Source organism: Plasmodium vivax, chromosome 8 (assembly GCF_000002415.2).
Source record: "Plasmodium vivax chromosome 8, whole genome shotgun sequence".
Classification (NCBI taxonomy): domain Eukaryota; phylum Apicomplexa; class Aconoidasida; order Haemosporida; family Plasmodiidae; genus Plasmodium; species Plasmodium vivax.
In genome coordinates, this window is record NC_009913.1 from 289,227 (window position 1) to 302,902 (window position 13,676).

Consider the following 13,676-nt stretch of genomic DNA (forward strand, 5'->3'; position numbering starts at 1 on the left):
TGAACCTTACACTTCGCTGCTAAACTGGGGCAATAGCACAATCGCGATGGGCGGCCCTCCACCGCCTCTCGGCACCCTCACTGGATGCACTGAAACGCCCCGAAGCTGCACGCGTAGGAGCAGAGCTTCTCCGTCTCGATTTCCTCCTGGAATATTGGCAGCCCCTTCTGGATGACGAAAATGAAGTTGCCCCTGAATTCGATCTCCTCTTCGATGGGGGCATAGTGCAGCTGCGAAAGGGGGTAAAGGGAAAAACAATCACTGGTGTAGTAACGTGCAATAAAAACAAACTTCCAGCATGTTAAAGGAGGAGAAACCGAGGGGGGTACCCCCAAAGGAGCTGCCCTGTTTGTCGACGCGATTTAGACAAATGATCATCCATCTTTGCGCAACTCAGTTGGGTGAAGCCCCTCCGCGCGGTGGCTTCCACTCCGGCGATACCTTCTTCTGCTTGGAGTCGAAAAATATGACGTCCAGTTTGGGGGGGGGCTGGGCATCGAAGGCAGGCAAGAAGTACAAAACGCCGTTGAATTTCTTTTTTATCTTTATAAAGTTAATTACACACTCGTAGTAAGGCTTTAAATCATTCACATAGCTACTCTGCATTAGCTTCGCAACATCTTTCAGTAAAATCTCTTTCATTTTGTTCTTCCCAAAATAAAAATCCGGAATGGTACTTGAGAATATGTAGGCTAATACTCCTCTCCCTTTTATGGGTTGTTTGGAATAATGTAATTCTAGTTGTCCGTTGTTTTCCTCACTGTATATTAAATAGATTCCCTCTCTTACTGGCACGGATGTTTCTTTCACTTCTGGTGGGGGTCCTACACACGCTGAGGCCTCAGGGGGGGGAGGGGCTGATGCTGCTCCAAGGAAACTAAACTTGGGCTTTTTCTTCTGCAGCAATTTAGGCTTCCTATCTTTTATGATTAGAAGGGAACCTCTTTTTGTTTGTTCCTTTGGTTTTTCCAAATCTTCAATTTTTTTTTCCTCTTCTTCTGTCTTGCTTTTTGCCGCTGCTTCGAGGAGACGCTTCATCAGGTCTTCCTCCTCCAGCATGCTCAGTCGTTCCCGTTCCCTTGCGTTTTGCCTCTCCTCCTCTTCCTCCTGTTCCTTTTTCCTTTTTTCTCGCTCTGCCTCTTCCCTGCCCCTTTCATCCTCCAAAGTAAGTTCATTCAGCACATCATCGTCATCATTGTTGCCACAGCAGAGACATAGGAAGCACCCTCCCCCTTCTCTCTTAATCGGTTCCTTCTTCGCAGCTTCCATTTTTTCTCTCACGACTGCACCGTTTGGGTGATTCTTCATCGTGTTCTTATTCCCCCCGGGGTTCTTATCTTTTTGGTGGGGCCCCTCTCCATGTCGCCTCGAGGGGGGCGACTGCGTTGATGTGGTGGACTGCGAGGAGTCAGCGCTCGCTTTGGCGGGCTTGGTCAGATTGGCTTCGTTCCGCTGCCCGCTTTTCCCACTTTTTCCACTTTTCCCGCTTCTCCCACTTTGCTTGCGCTTCTTCATTGGGGCGGCCCGCTTCTCCTTCTCCTGTGTCTGCGACGCGTTGGGCGGCCCCAAGCCGGCTTCCTTCTTCTTGAGCGCCGCACCCGAACCTTTGGATGACCTCCTCATTTGGCGAAGTTCAATCTGGGGGGGAGAACTCCACGTCTAATCAGATGCAGCCTTATGAAACTGTTTCGTAAATATTCCTAACGGGGGGGGGGGGGGGGGGGAAACATTCCAAAGAAACCCCTGCGTAGCTGTAACAATGGGTTTGCACCTCTATACAGTTACGTTCTCTTTTAAAAAAAAAAAAAAAAGAATTAGAATGTCTCACCAACACAGTAGGTAAGTTTCCCCCTTCTTTGCCGCACAGACGTAAAAATGTGTAGACTTGCATGAAAAGCCTCAACGTGCGTGAATGGCCAATTAGTGACGCTCAAAATGGGCATGGAAAAAAAAGGGAAAGGGAAAGGGAAAAAAAAATGTCCTTGTGTGTACTTAGGCGATACTGCACTTGTGGACGCACCAAATGAGGGCTTCTACTAAAGGAACTCAGAAATCGGAAGACTGCCACTTCGCGTCGTGAACATGCGCTAAGTAGAAGCTGGCATAACTGCGCACACGGTCGCACGGCCACTTGGTCGCATGAGTACACTGTCCCCATGCTACACAGTTACACAGCTACACAGCCACGAGGACAACCTTGGGGTGCCCCCAATAGCGCGTGCTCATAACGCGCGCGGAAAGTGCCACCCGAAGGGGTTGTCTTTGCTACGTTCAGCGTAGAATTAAAAAAAAAAAAAAAAAAAAAAAAAACGGTGAACTACCAAAAATGATGGTAACAAATGGAACGCGCTTCCCCAGCCACTTATTTTGGAAAAAAATATATTTGCCCTTCGCAACTTGTGCTCTGTCTTTCAGCATGCAACTACAAGCCGCAGGAAGAGCCACATTTAAAAAACTTCAACAGCATGGTGGATCCCCCTTTACTGGCAAAGAACCTTATTAACCGTGTGAGCGGATTACCCCTGTGTGCAACTGTCAGATCGGTAGACACCCTCACAGTGAGAAGCAGACGGCACATAGGCTTCGAAAGAAAATAAGAAGCGTTCCTGTTTGGAGGTGCACACTGGGAAGGCAGCACCGCTTCAGCTATTCCACAACGGCGTTCCACTATGCTGCAAGGGGGTGGTCCCACCGAGGAGGGTTTCTTTAAAGGGACCGGGAAAAAGGGACAATCTTGGCAAGCGGAAAGGAACGACCAGCAGCCCCTCCACCCCACGTCCGCCTTTAGGTACTCCATTCCTCAAACTATTTGCAAAAGGGAAGAAATAAATGCAAGTTACCGCGAAGATGTGAATTTCTTTTTTTTTTTTTTTTTTTTTTTCCACGTGTACATACACAAATTGGGAGCACATCCTACGTCATACCGAGTGGAAGCAATTTTTATGAAACTGTGCCGACTTGCACACTGGACCATTTGCGATAAAAAAAAAGTTGCGGGGGTGACCCATTCATTTTGCAACAATATTATCTTCGTGATAGAACATATAACGAAAAACAAGTCGCTCAACTTAGCAGGAACGGGAACGTCCACCTGAGTACCTTTTTGGACGGCATCAATTTGGAGTTGTTTTTTCCGTTGAGGTGTTTGCCTAAACGGGTCAGTTTATCCCTTTACTGTCTAATGAGACCTTCCCAATTAGAAGTGGCAAATGGTGGGGCGTACGACATCCCCACTGTGATGCATTCCTGTGCGCGGATTTGTTTCCTACGGGCCAGCACATCATAATGGTAACTTTATTTCCATTTTTTTATTTTAAAGGAGTAAGAAAAAAAAAAAAAAAAAAAGTTGTGCATTTTTCGGCACATCCAAACGTCCTTCACACACAGGGATCTGCATTTCCGCTTAACATGCGCTCAATTATTAGGTAGTAATAAAAAGGTTTATCCCCCCTCTAATGGGTGCACTGTTCGCTTGGTTATACACACCATCAGCAAAAAAAAAAAAAAGTGATGGCGGCATGCCAGTTGCTACGCCGTTATTTCGTCTTCCAGGTACATGTGCTCAAACGAGAACTCCTCCTTCAGTTGTTTGGACCAGGCTGCGGGGGGAGGGGGCGTAGCAAAACATAATGACTCCCATGCAAACGTGCACACGTGCCAATATGCAGACGTACGAATGCTTGCTCATACACACATATACACCCTTGCAATCGCGCGACCGTGCAAAGCGTACTCGACTCGTAGTCAAAGGACAGGTAGGTCCCTTGCTCCGTTTTGTCATTCAGCATGCGCGTGTTGTTATCGCACGGAAGAAACCAAGTTGTGTATTTCTTGTGGTATTTCCAGGACTTTTTCTTCAGCTCCTTCGCGGCTAGGTGTTGCTGGTAGGTTCCCTAGTGGGGGGGTAGGCATGCGGGTAGATACACACGAAGGGGGAGGCACACCCAGTGAGCGGCATGCATACAGGCAGACACACACGAAGGGGAGAGGCACACCCAGTGAGCGGCATGCATACAGGCACACACACACAAAGGGGGAGACACACACATGATTGCGCCCGCGCAAATTCTCCCTTTGGGGGGCGCTCACCGGTTGGTAGTAGAATATAAAAAATAGCGTGTCCAGGGGAAGTTTTTCGAAAAGCTGAGGGCTGCGGGGGGAAAGGAACATCCGCGCAGATGCGCAATCAATTATGCATGTATACATATATTTATGCATATACACATATATGCTTATACACATATACGCATATATATGTACACATTCCTGCGCGCACCTTTGAAAGTCGGAAAGGGGAGTTGACGGGAAATGCTCGCACGGGTTGCCACACATTACCCGGGGGGCGTACTGGCGGAAATGATCTCTATCACTTTTCTTTATACAATTTGTGTAGCTGCTCTCGATGAGTTCCTCAAGTTTAAGCGCTGCGAAGGGGGGGGGGGGGGATGCAACGGTGTGGGGTATAAAGGAAAAGGCAAAGAAAACGAAATGAATTTTACAAAAAGGTGTGCCAATGTGTGCGACAAAATAAACTGTAGCGGGGGGAAGAAACTGCCATGTACAAACGCAGGTGGGACTTTTTGGGGAAAATCTCAAAAGAGCGACGATGTTTTTTTTCTTCCGTGGGGGGGCTGTTCCCTGGTGCCAACCCTCACGATGGTTCGTCTCCTTTCGGAAGAACAACAACATCGAAAATCGCTTCCCCCTCAGCTAAAGAGCCCTCATGGGTGTGTGCACAACCAAATGCATAGCAGCAAAACTGTGCAAATAACACAACGGTTAAACCTATTTGTGTGTGCATTTTTTTTTTTTTTTTTTTTTTTTCTCTCGCCATTACTGTTCCGCTCGAGTAGCCTCTGGGCCGACATAGACAACTCCTCATCGCTGACTTGTTTTCTCTTTCCATCTTCCTTCATCAAATTGGTCCCGCATTGTTCTTCCATCGTTTTTTCCATTGTGGGTCTATTTGATGCCGTGTCCAGGGGGAATTTATTTTTTTCCCTTTCTGATTACACAAAAAAATGGCCCAAAAAGGATACCAAAAAAGTTACACAAAAAAATTGCCCCAAAATGGTCTCGAATTTATGCAAAACGGACTCCTACTCTTTTGCCCTTCTCCGTTGTGTACTATTGTGTGCTATTGAGAAGTGCCCCTCTGGAAGGAAAAATCAAGTAGCTCTCAATGGAGGCAAAAAAAAAGGGGGGAAACGTGAAGAAATCAGCTTTGGTGGAGGGGGAAATTTATAAAAATGGGCCAAGTCACCTAGGGGGTAATAAAATAACTATTTGGAAAATACAAAATACACTAAACAGGTGGAAAAAAAAAAAAAAAAAAAAAAAAACGGGGCACATCCTAACAAAATGAAACTTCTCCCCCACTTCGCAAAGTCAAAAAAAAAAAATTTGTAGAAGGGACATGTCGAAACGGTTATCCTGCGGAGAAGTTACCTAAAGCACAGCAGACGGTACCTACACCAAATTAAACGCGGTGTGCGCGGCAGTAGCTGGAAGAAGAAACCAAAAAAAGGGCTAGGACAAGGGCAAGAACAGGGGTATGGGTAGAGGCACCCGCATGGTCATACGTAGGGGTGGCATAACCGTGAGACAAAATTGAAGCTACGCGAAAGAAAATATTCGAACAAAACGTTTTGGAGCACCCTCAGAAATGCAATACGGAAGGGGGTTAAAAAAAACAACAAATAAGAAAGTCGTTGGTAGGAAACATGCGAGCACCAATAGCGATAATAATTCCCCATGCAGTTTTGCGAAAAAAAAAATAAAAAAAAACTACCCCTTTTCAGCACATTTTAACTAGCGTGGTGGTGATTTTGCTCACACCCGCTGTGTAGATCTTCCCTTGTGGGCATCCGCCCATGAGGAGGAGCACGACATCCTACCCAAGGGAGATCTAAACAGGGGAAAATGGAGAGGCCCACTCAGCGGAACTACGCTAACTTCTCAGTGTGTAACATTTGAAGGGAAATTATGCTGGTCCCTAAACATACAGAGACGCCCCCATGTGGTGACCCACCTGACCGTAAGAATTATTTTTCCCTTTCGTTTTTTGAACACACGGGGGGAGGAGCGCCCAGCAGGAGCAGCCCAACCAGACTGATTAAAACGAACTCAAAGAGAGACCTCCCCACTTTGCCTTTATGTGGCAAGCACGAACTAGCGGGAAAACTGCAGGCAGGGAATTGCCCTGAGGGGGTACCATCAAAATGGAGGCAGACATACCTACATGTATCTCCCCCAATTGCGGTACCTCATTTGGGGATTATTACCTCACTACGTGCGCGCCAAATATGCGCCAACAACGTTGCTGTGCCATTCGCTTCCAAATGGTGCCGTGCCCACAATTGTGATTTTTCAAACACGTGTAAACTCAATGGACAAAGCAGACCGTTGGAACTACGCGTCCTCACAGATGGGCGTAACAGAAGAGTATCGCCAAAACGGTTGACACTACTAAAACGGATGACATCGCTCATTACCCCCATTTTTCCTGTCAGCTGAGCGGCCCCTTGGGCCTCCTTCCCAGAACACCATCCTCATCGCACTGGGGCGCTGGAACTTTCCCCCCCAGTGGGCACACAATGCGAGGCGTCCCCACCTCCGCTGTCACATTTCTCTGCTAAGAAGCATTCCTTCTTGTTGCCCTTTTTTTTTTTTTTTTTTTTTTCCAAAATGAACTTAATAAGAAGAAATATGCACATGGTTTATTTTTGGGATGAATTAAAAAATGTGAGCTGAGTATGCAAGCGTGTGTAGGTGTATATATATAGGCGTATATATATGAGCGTATATAAGTGAATATATATAGGCGTGGGCAAGTGTATATATATAGGCGTATATATATAAGCGTACATACATATGCGTGCATATGCATATGCGCGGGTTTGCGCTGGCATGAATGCGTAGCAAGGTGCAGACGTAAGAGGTGTAAGAGGTGTGAGCAGGCACAGGCAGATAAATGCAGGCATGTACAAGTATACACGTAAATATATATATGGGTGGGTATATATGTATATGTGTACGTATATGAGTAGGCATATGAGTGTGCATATGAGTAGGCATATGAGTGTGCATATGAGTAGGCATATGAGTGTGCATATGAGTGTGCATATGAGTAGGCATATGCGTGGGTGGGTTGGCGTGTCCGTTTATCGGAGTGTCCTTTTTTTTTTTTTTTTTCGATCTCGCGCAGGTGTGATGTGGTATGTGTACAAATACAAGTAAACGCTTTAAGATCAATCAAATTAAAAGCTTTGACGAGGGAAAAAAAAAAAAAAAAAAAATTATTAAAACATGCAGGGTGTGTGGCGGTGAAAGGAAAAGGAGAAAAATGAAAGGAGGCTGGAAAAAATAAAAATAACAACACATACACATGTATATATATAGGATGTGTGCACATATATATACGTACACGCATATGCGTACGGGCATATATGCACAGGGGCATATGTACACACACGTATGTACATATATATATAAGCACACACGTGGGAGGCGAAAAATAAATACATACAAAAAAACATAAATCTGGTAAACAATTCTTCCAATTTTTTTTTTTTTTGGCGTGTATATAATATATATGTATGAATGATACTCTCAACAGGTTCCTCCGTGCTTCGATCTTTACATGTTAACTACTTCCTCGGTGTCCCCTTGGGTTTGCACTGTCCGTTTCGTACGCATGTTGATATGTTTGGCATGGGCACTGTGTGCGCCAGCATCCTTCAGCACGTCGCCATCGGCATGTACATATGCCTATTGTACTTAAACACCTCTGCACAATGGGACGCGCGAAGGATCGCTGGGTGGTTGCTCAAAAAAAAAAAAAAAAAAAAGCAAGTGCGCCATGTCTGCACCAGTTTTTTTTTTTTTTTCCTTTTTTTGACCCTTCTGTTCAGCCCTTTTTCTTCCGTTCTGCTGATACTTCATGGTGCACGTCTCACCATATACATGCTTGGCTAGTTCCCAAACGGCACATGCATTATTCTTTTGGCACGTCTATTATCCGCTACATGTTTCGTCAACGTCCTCCTCTTAGCTTGCGACAAAATCTGGGTGCTTCTTCAGAACGATGGTTATTTTGGGTATCCTCCTGTTGATTCGATCCGAGCTGAAGTAGGCCGTTTGAATTTTGGTGATTTGCCCTGCGGGTGGGGGGTGGCACGGAAAGCGGTGAGGTGTGCGTAAGGGGAGCAACCAGATCTGCAGGATGCACTGCAGCAAAGGGAACCACCCCAGACGTACAAAGACTTATATGTGCACTTACCTATGTCCTCCTTTTCCATAATGGACGCTGCACCAATTGCAATTTTGGTGGCGCTGCCCAAGCCGGTTATTATAACTTCGTCGAATGGGCTCTTTTCCTCATTTCCGGTGAACATCCTTTTTCCGATGCGGGCATAGAACGTTGGCTTCTTCGTCATGGACACCTACAAAAGGGGAAAGCGGTAAAACGGCAAGGGGGTGTATAAACATGTCGTGGTGCACGTGTGCATGAGCGGCAAGATGCAGCTTCGCCTCTCAATTGATTAGCCTCAGTTTGACGAAAATGCCATGCACGTAGGGGGAGCAGCCATCGGGTGAGTGTGTAGGGGGGCGGACACAAAATACTCATCACAGCAAAAAGATAAAAAAAAATAAAACAGACAGAGTAGCAAAAAAATGAACGAACAAACACAAAATGGGGAAAGCTTCCACGACAGTGTAAATCCGGCTTCACGTTTAACATTTGAAGGACGTCCAACCAAATTTTACGCAGCGACACATGATTGATCGAAAAAACGTAAAACACAGATGAGTCATACGCGCGCCGAAGTATATTTTTTTTTAAAGAATTTTCGGATGGAAAATGGAAGAAGAAAAGGAGGCACATTTGGGTCTACATGTGGGTCTACATTTGGGTCCACATTTAGGTCTACATTTTGGTCCCCATTTTGGCCACGTTAATTGCTCTCCATGTGCTGCCTCTATTCATTCTCCCCGTTTCGCCGAGTGATGTAGTTCCCTTTGTTCGCGCTCTGCATTCCCCCCTGTGGGCTACGCCTCAACGGCGCTGTGGTTACCTGGATCGAATTCTCGGCCCGTTCCTGTGACACTTCCTCTGTGCTTCCCATTTTGCATAAATCGCGGAGTGGTTTGTAAAAGAGGCAAATGCGAATAACGTTTGCGTAGCTGTACGGGTGCGCTGTACACTTGCGGCGGTGTTAACGAGCATATGCAGGTGGTATCTACACGTATGCATGCACTGCTCCAGCGGCTTTATATATGTGCGAGTAGCAGGAGTCGACACGCGCGCATAGGCATATATATACATACGTATGCGTCAGCACATGTACGCCTCAGCACATGTACGCCTCAGCACATGGATGTACGTAGATATACGTGGAGGTGACGTAACAAAAGGGGCGCAGAACGTTATTTATATGAACGCAAAAAAAAAGAAAAGGAACAAACAAACAATATAAATAAAAAATAAAGCGATAAGATAATGAATTGAAACGGCCCTTTTCTTTTTATTTGCGACAGCTTGAATTTCAAAAAAAAATTTCAAAATGAGAGGAGATGAAAACCTTCGAAAGGTACCTCTTGGATAGCATAACAACATGTAACGTAATCAATTACAAAATGAAGAAGCTCTGGTCACAGAAATATGTAGCATATAATGCGTAAACATATATACAGTACATATTACCAAAAGGAAAAAAAAAAAAAAAAAAAAAAAAATTTTTAATGTTAAAAAAAAAATAATGGTACGAATCGATTTAAGCAATGATAATAATAACAATGATAATGTAATAATAAATGGGAGGGGGCGAAAAACGAAAATAAAAAATTATGCCTGCAAAAAAATGTATACAAATACAATACAATACGATAATAAAAACGTCATACATACGCTCGGATATGTTTTTCCTCTCGTATGCAATACATACCGACGCGTTGTCATGTAAAAAATAATTGCTTCTGCGTACGTAGCGTGGATGTAGGTGCCCAGCAGGTTATATTAACCATGCGCTTGTATATATAATGAGAAGGGCGAAGCTTTTTTCCCTTCCCTTTCGTTCAGCGCAACGGCGCTTAGGCGCTACGACGAGTATTTTTTTTTTATTTGCTCGCTATCGTTTGTATTCTCTTTCTCTGATATGCTCTAACGTTGAGCGCGGAGAGTGGCATACGGCCCTGCTGCAGTGCATACGTTTTTTTTTTTTTTTTTTTTTTTTTATGGCGGGCATACGCCACGGCATAGAATCGCCAAAATGAGGTGAGCCTTTTTTTATGAGTATATAAAAAATGGCGTTATCCTGCTAAAAATGTGCCGCCTACACTCACAAATGCTTATGCATCCCTGGAGCATACATGTGAAAAGCTAAACGTTCTGTCATTACTCACAAAAGGAAACACAGATGGTGGTACCTCTCATGCCAAGTTCTAGCGATATTTTTGCTTTTTCTAACTGTTTGGGAATAGCGAAAAGGGAAAATATCACCAATTGGGGGGGTAGTCGGCAACTAAATGTAGGAAGAAAAAAAAAAAAAAAAAAATTGGCATGGCGCAAAAAATGAGCTGTATTAATGTTTAAAAAAAAAAAAAAATTTAGCAACAAAATGGAATCTCAAATGTAGCAAAATAATGTGAAGCGAAGCTGCGTCAGTCCCTTTCTCGTCAATTTTATAACACAATTGTGAAGCGAAAAAGAAGTTTCTCTTTACGCTAATTTTATTTTTTTTTTTTTTACCGCAAACAACATGTGACTGACCCCAACGACGCGGTTAGATAGAGGGAGTATTTTTTCTCGTTCGCTTTTTTGTGAGCATTTCTCTACATGTGAGTTTTCCCCTTTTTCGTTCGTTAGCTGTGCATACGTTTTTTCAAGTACATCGCATAACAGTTGACACATGAGGGAAGGAGGCAAAAGCGATCCCACCAGTTTATGCTGCTTTGTCCGTCGCGGGGGGGGCCACCCTCTCTGCCCCTAATCAGCCGCAGGAAGCAACGTTGTTACGTACATATGGTAATTTTTCTTCTTCTTTTTTTATGCTTGATACTTAGGGGAAAAAAATGAAAGTGAAAACGTCTGTATGTAGAGCTTCTCGCAGGGGGAGCGGGAAACTACTTGTTCATCCTCCCCATGGTAATGATAAAAAAAAAAAAAAAAAAAAGGCCCCTTCGGAGAAGCACATAGCTTTACAGTGCTGGGTGGTGTCCTCTTTGCCTATCAAATGTACCAATTCGCAGTGTTCTTTTTTCCCTCGTCACCTTATTGTAACCAATTAAATGGGAAACCACCCACTTTTGTATTTCTCCCCGCTGCTCATCTGTCAAAGGAGAAGGGGTGAATTTTAAACCCCAGTTGTTCTAGGGGAAAACATTCCCGTTATTACCATTCGAGGTGGGGGTAGGGGTTGACCACGGAGCGTATTCCCCACTGAGCGGATCGCACAACCGTCTATGAAATGCCTACCATGTGTTATCATTACCGTAGATGTGTATGTAGCGCGACGCGTACGTATAAACCGTGTGAGCTGTGGCGGCCCACCCCCCTTCCGTGGGGAGGTACCAAGTCACTTCCGATTTGCAGCACAAGGTGGGGCCATATACATTCGTCAGTTTGTTGCACATGGCAGTCGTAGAGGTGGGTGGGGAGTCCACATAAAGCGGGACACACTTCACGCGTGTCGTGCAGACCTTAGGCCTACATATGTACGCGCGGGGGGAAGAGCAATGATAGCGACAGTGGTAGGGGCGACAGTAGCAGAAGTGACAGGGGTAGGAACAACGGTGGGAGATTCACCCCCCTCACATGTTCACACTTACTGCCGCATTGCTGTGCAAACATTTTCTGCAAAGGGGAAAAAGATGAAAAAAAAAAAAAGGAACCCCCCCTTTGTCGCTTCCCCCAACCCTACCGCAAATTTCACTCGGTGGAAAAGCTTTCATAAAATTTTACATGCGCGTCGACTTCATCTAAAAACTGAAATGCAGTCGTTTCAAGTTGGCACAATTGTGTGTGTGCGTGGAGAAGTGCAGGGCGTATGTGCCTTTTTTTTGCTGCATACTTTATTTCCTTTTTTTTGCTGCATACTTTATTTCCTTTTTTTTGCCAGCCTATTTTATTTCCCTTTTTTTGCGCTTTTTCGGGTTACCCTATCTAGGAACCTCTTCTGCTCTATCTGAGAAGGGGAAACAAATTTGTTCAAATGTACTCCTACGTGATAGGCGCGTGGAGGATGGCTCGCCGCTCCCCCTGGCAGCAAATCAAAATAAAACCTTTTGGTCGAAATACCGGTTCGAAGGTGTCCACTAAGTTGCGTAAAACGTCCGTCACAGCTGCGAAATAGAGGAAGCCCATTTTTTTTTTTTTTTGTTTCATCATTACGTTGGAAAGACAAAGTGAAAAACACATTGGGTAGGTGGCAGCTCCAGCTGTCCCTTTTCTCCCCCCCATTTTTAAGAGCACTCCAATTGTAGTGTTATAAGCAGAGATTTTTCTCAGCTTTTCAAGTTACATATGTTTGAGGGGTCGTCCACTTCTTCCAAAAATTTGTTATACAATTCGCCTGGGGGGACATCCTCCTGCAAATTGGATGTGCACATTTCAGCGGTCAAGGTGAACTCTTTAAATGGAGGTTACCAAATGGATGTCTCCAAGTGGGGGTTACCACCAAAGTGCCTGCACACACTGCACATGGTCACCCTTCCACCACATTGGAAAACTCAAAATGCCCCATTTGTGCATTTCTCCTGGCGAAACTGTCACTTACCCTTGGCTGGAGAATAATTAATGGGGTGTCCAAAGCTCCCGCCTCCCCCTTTAGCTGCAACTTGAACGCTTTTTTCTTTTTGTCATCGTACGCTTGTGGGAAAAAAAAAAAAATTTAAGTAATTAACTCCCATGCATAGATAGGCCGCATTATACAGCTACAAGGGGGAAGTTCCCACTTTACGCAAGCATCAGTCAGCACCCCGCTGCTGCACTAAAGCAACCGAGAGGAGGAACCCCCCTCCTTTGTTCCCTCCTCATTTCGTACACAGGTCTATATTCAAGTCGCCAGGTTGGTGCATCTCCCCCTTTGAGACCAACACAGCGCATTGGCAAAGCACCGCGAAAAGGAAGATTTTCAAAATCGGGCCATTCATATTTTCCAGGGAGGTACTTCACCAAATGGGGGCATTCGCATGTAGACAAAAGGATTACAGAGAATGTGCCTCACCACCACTCCAAAGGTGAAACGTACAGATACAGTCTTCACCCCAATTTGACAAAAACAAGCCGTCCACAATTTAACGCCAAAAAGGGGAACTTCTTTCAATTTGAGAAAGTTACATGAAATATTTTTCGAAAAAACAAAAAAGATACGTACAGTTACGAATCAAAACGTGGGAACAATTTAAACAAAATGGGTTCCCCGTCGGAGTGTCCCTTCACTGGGGGAGATGACCAAGGGGGGGTGGAGGCAAAACGGAGGGGTGCCCCCTCGCAGCGAATTATCAGTGTATGTACAGAAAAAAAAAAATAAAAAAAATAACAATAAAATAAAAAATAATAAAATAAAAAACAATAAAATAACCATTTGGGGTTCCACCGTTGCAGAAGGGTACCCCCATTTGTGCAAATCCCTTCCGAGAGAGACACATCGCACTCCTTAAACATGTTCAAAATA

The 13,676-nt window shown here is 44.8% G+C and overlaps 4 protein-coding genes across 4 annotated transcripts, besides 9 other annotated features; all 4 read right to left on the reverse strand.

Annotated features, from left to right (window-relative positions):
* Window positions 1-77: 77 nt before the first annotated feature.
* On the reverse strand, window positions 78-1,623 carry PVX_094495 (hypothetical protein, conserved; the record flags this gene model as incomplete). Its single annotated transcript, XM_001614317.1, has 2 exons — window positions 78-230; window positions 442-1,623. The coding sequence occupies 2 exons, from the start codon at window positions 1,621-1,623 to the stop codon at window positions 78-80; spliced, it is 1,335 nt and encodes a 444-aa protein (XP_001614367.1).
* Window positions 932-955: a microsatellite.
* Window positions 1,452-1,476: a microsatellite.
* Window positions 1,477-1,524: a microsatellite.
* Window positions 1,624-3,418: 1,795 nt separating the features above from the next.
* Window positions 3,419-3,462: a microsatellite.
* Window positions 3,463-3,528: 66 nt separating this feature from the next.
* PVX_094500 (hypothetical protein, conserved) lies at window positions 3,529-5,315 on the reverse strand (the record flags this gene model as incomplete). Its single annotated transcript, XM_001614318.1, has 5 exons — window positions 4,838-5,315; window positions 4,277-4,424; window positions 4,090-4,150; window positions 3,734-3,893; window positions 3,529-3,599 (listed from the first exon to the last, which is right to left on the reverse strand). Exons 1-5 carry the CDS (start codon window positions 4,953-4,955, stop codon window positions 3,529-3,531), a joined length of 558 nt encoding a protein of 185 aa, XP_001614368.1. The 5' UTR covers window positions 4,956-5,315.
* An 818-nt stretch (window positions 5,316-6,133) lies between these two features.
* Window positions 6,134-6,169: a microsatellite.
* Window positions 6,170-7,191: 1,022 nt separating this feature from the next.
* Window positions 7,192-7,215: a microsatellite.
* Window positions 7,216-7,920: 705 nt separating this feature from the next.
* On the reverse strand, window positions 7,921-9,713 carry PVX_094505 (hypothetical protein, conserved). The gene is made up of 3 exons (XM_001614319.1): window positions 9,078-9,713; window positions 8,282-8,444; window positions 7,921-8,159 (listed from the first exon to the last, which is right to left on the reverse strand). The coding sequence occupies exons 1-3, from the start codon at window positions 9,126-9,128 to the stop codon at window positions 8,050-8,052; spliced, it is 324 nt and encodes a 107-aa protein (XP_001614369.1). The 5' UTR covers window positions 9,129-9,713; the 3' UTR covers window positions 7,921-8,049.
* Window positions 8,193-8,230: a microsatellite.
* A 1,498-nt stretch (window positions 9,714-11,211) lies between the features above and the next one.
* Window positions 11,212-11,243: a microsatellite.
* A 461-nt stretch (window positions 11,244-11,704) lies between these two features.
* Window positions 11,705-13,354, reverse strand: PVX_094510 (hypothetical protein). Its single transcript, XM_001614320.1, has 6 exons — window positions 13,044-13,354; window positions 12,777-12,868; window positions 12,522-12,588; window positions 12,299-12,342; window positions 12,159-12,185; window positions 11,705-11,986 (listed from the first exon to the last, which is right to left on the reverse strand). Exons 1-6 carry the CDS (start codon window positions 13,150-13,152, stop codon window positions 11,930-11,932), a joined length of 396 nt encoding a protein of 131 aa, XP_001614370.1. The 5' UTR covers window positions 13,153-13,354; the 3' UTR covers window positions 11,705-11,929.
* Window positions 13,355-13,548: 194 nt separating this feature from the next.
* Window positions 13,549-13,574: a microsatellite.
* Window positions 13,575-13,676: the final 102 nt, after the last annotated feature.

What these genes read in the sequence shown, in the direction of transcription:
- PVX_094505 (XM_001614319.1), bottom strand. Translation starts at nt 9,128, where the DNA reads ATGGGAAGCACAGAGGAAGTGTCACAGGAACGGGCCGAGAATTCGATC. An exon ending in GGGCCGAGAATTCGATCCAG is followed by an intron (nt 8,445 to 9,077) that starts GTAACCACAGCG and finishes CCCCTTTTGTAG; the next exon opens with GTGTCCATGACGAAGAAGCC. An exon ending in TATGGAAAAGGAGGACATAG is followed by an intron (nt 8,160 to 8,281) that starts GTAAGTGCACAT and finishes CCCCACCCGCAG; the next exon opens with GGCAAATCACCAAAATTCAA.
- PVX_094510 (XM_001614320.1), bottom strand. Translation starts at nt 13,152, where the DNA reads ATGAATGGCCCGATTTTGAAAATCTTCCTTTTCGCGGTGCTTTGCCAA. An exon ending in TAGTGGACACCTTCGAACCG is followed by an intron (nt 12,186 to 12,298) that starts GTATTTCGACCA and finishes TCCCCTTCTCAG; the next exon opens with ATAGAGCAGAAGAGGTTCCT. An exon ending in AGAAGAGGTTCCTAGATAGG is followed by an intron (nt 11,987 to 12,158) that starts GTAACCCGAAAA and finishes ACTGCATTTCAG; the next exon opens with TTTTTAGATGAAGTCGACGC.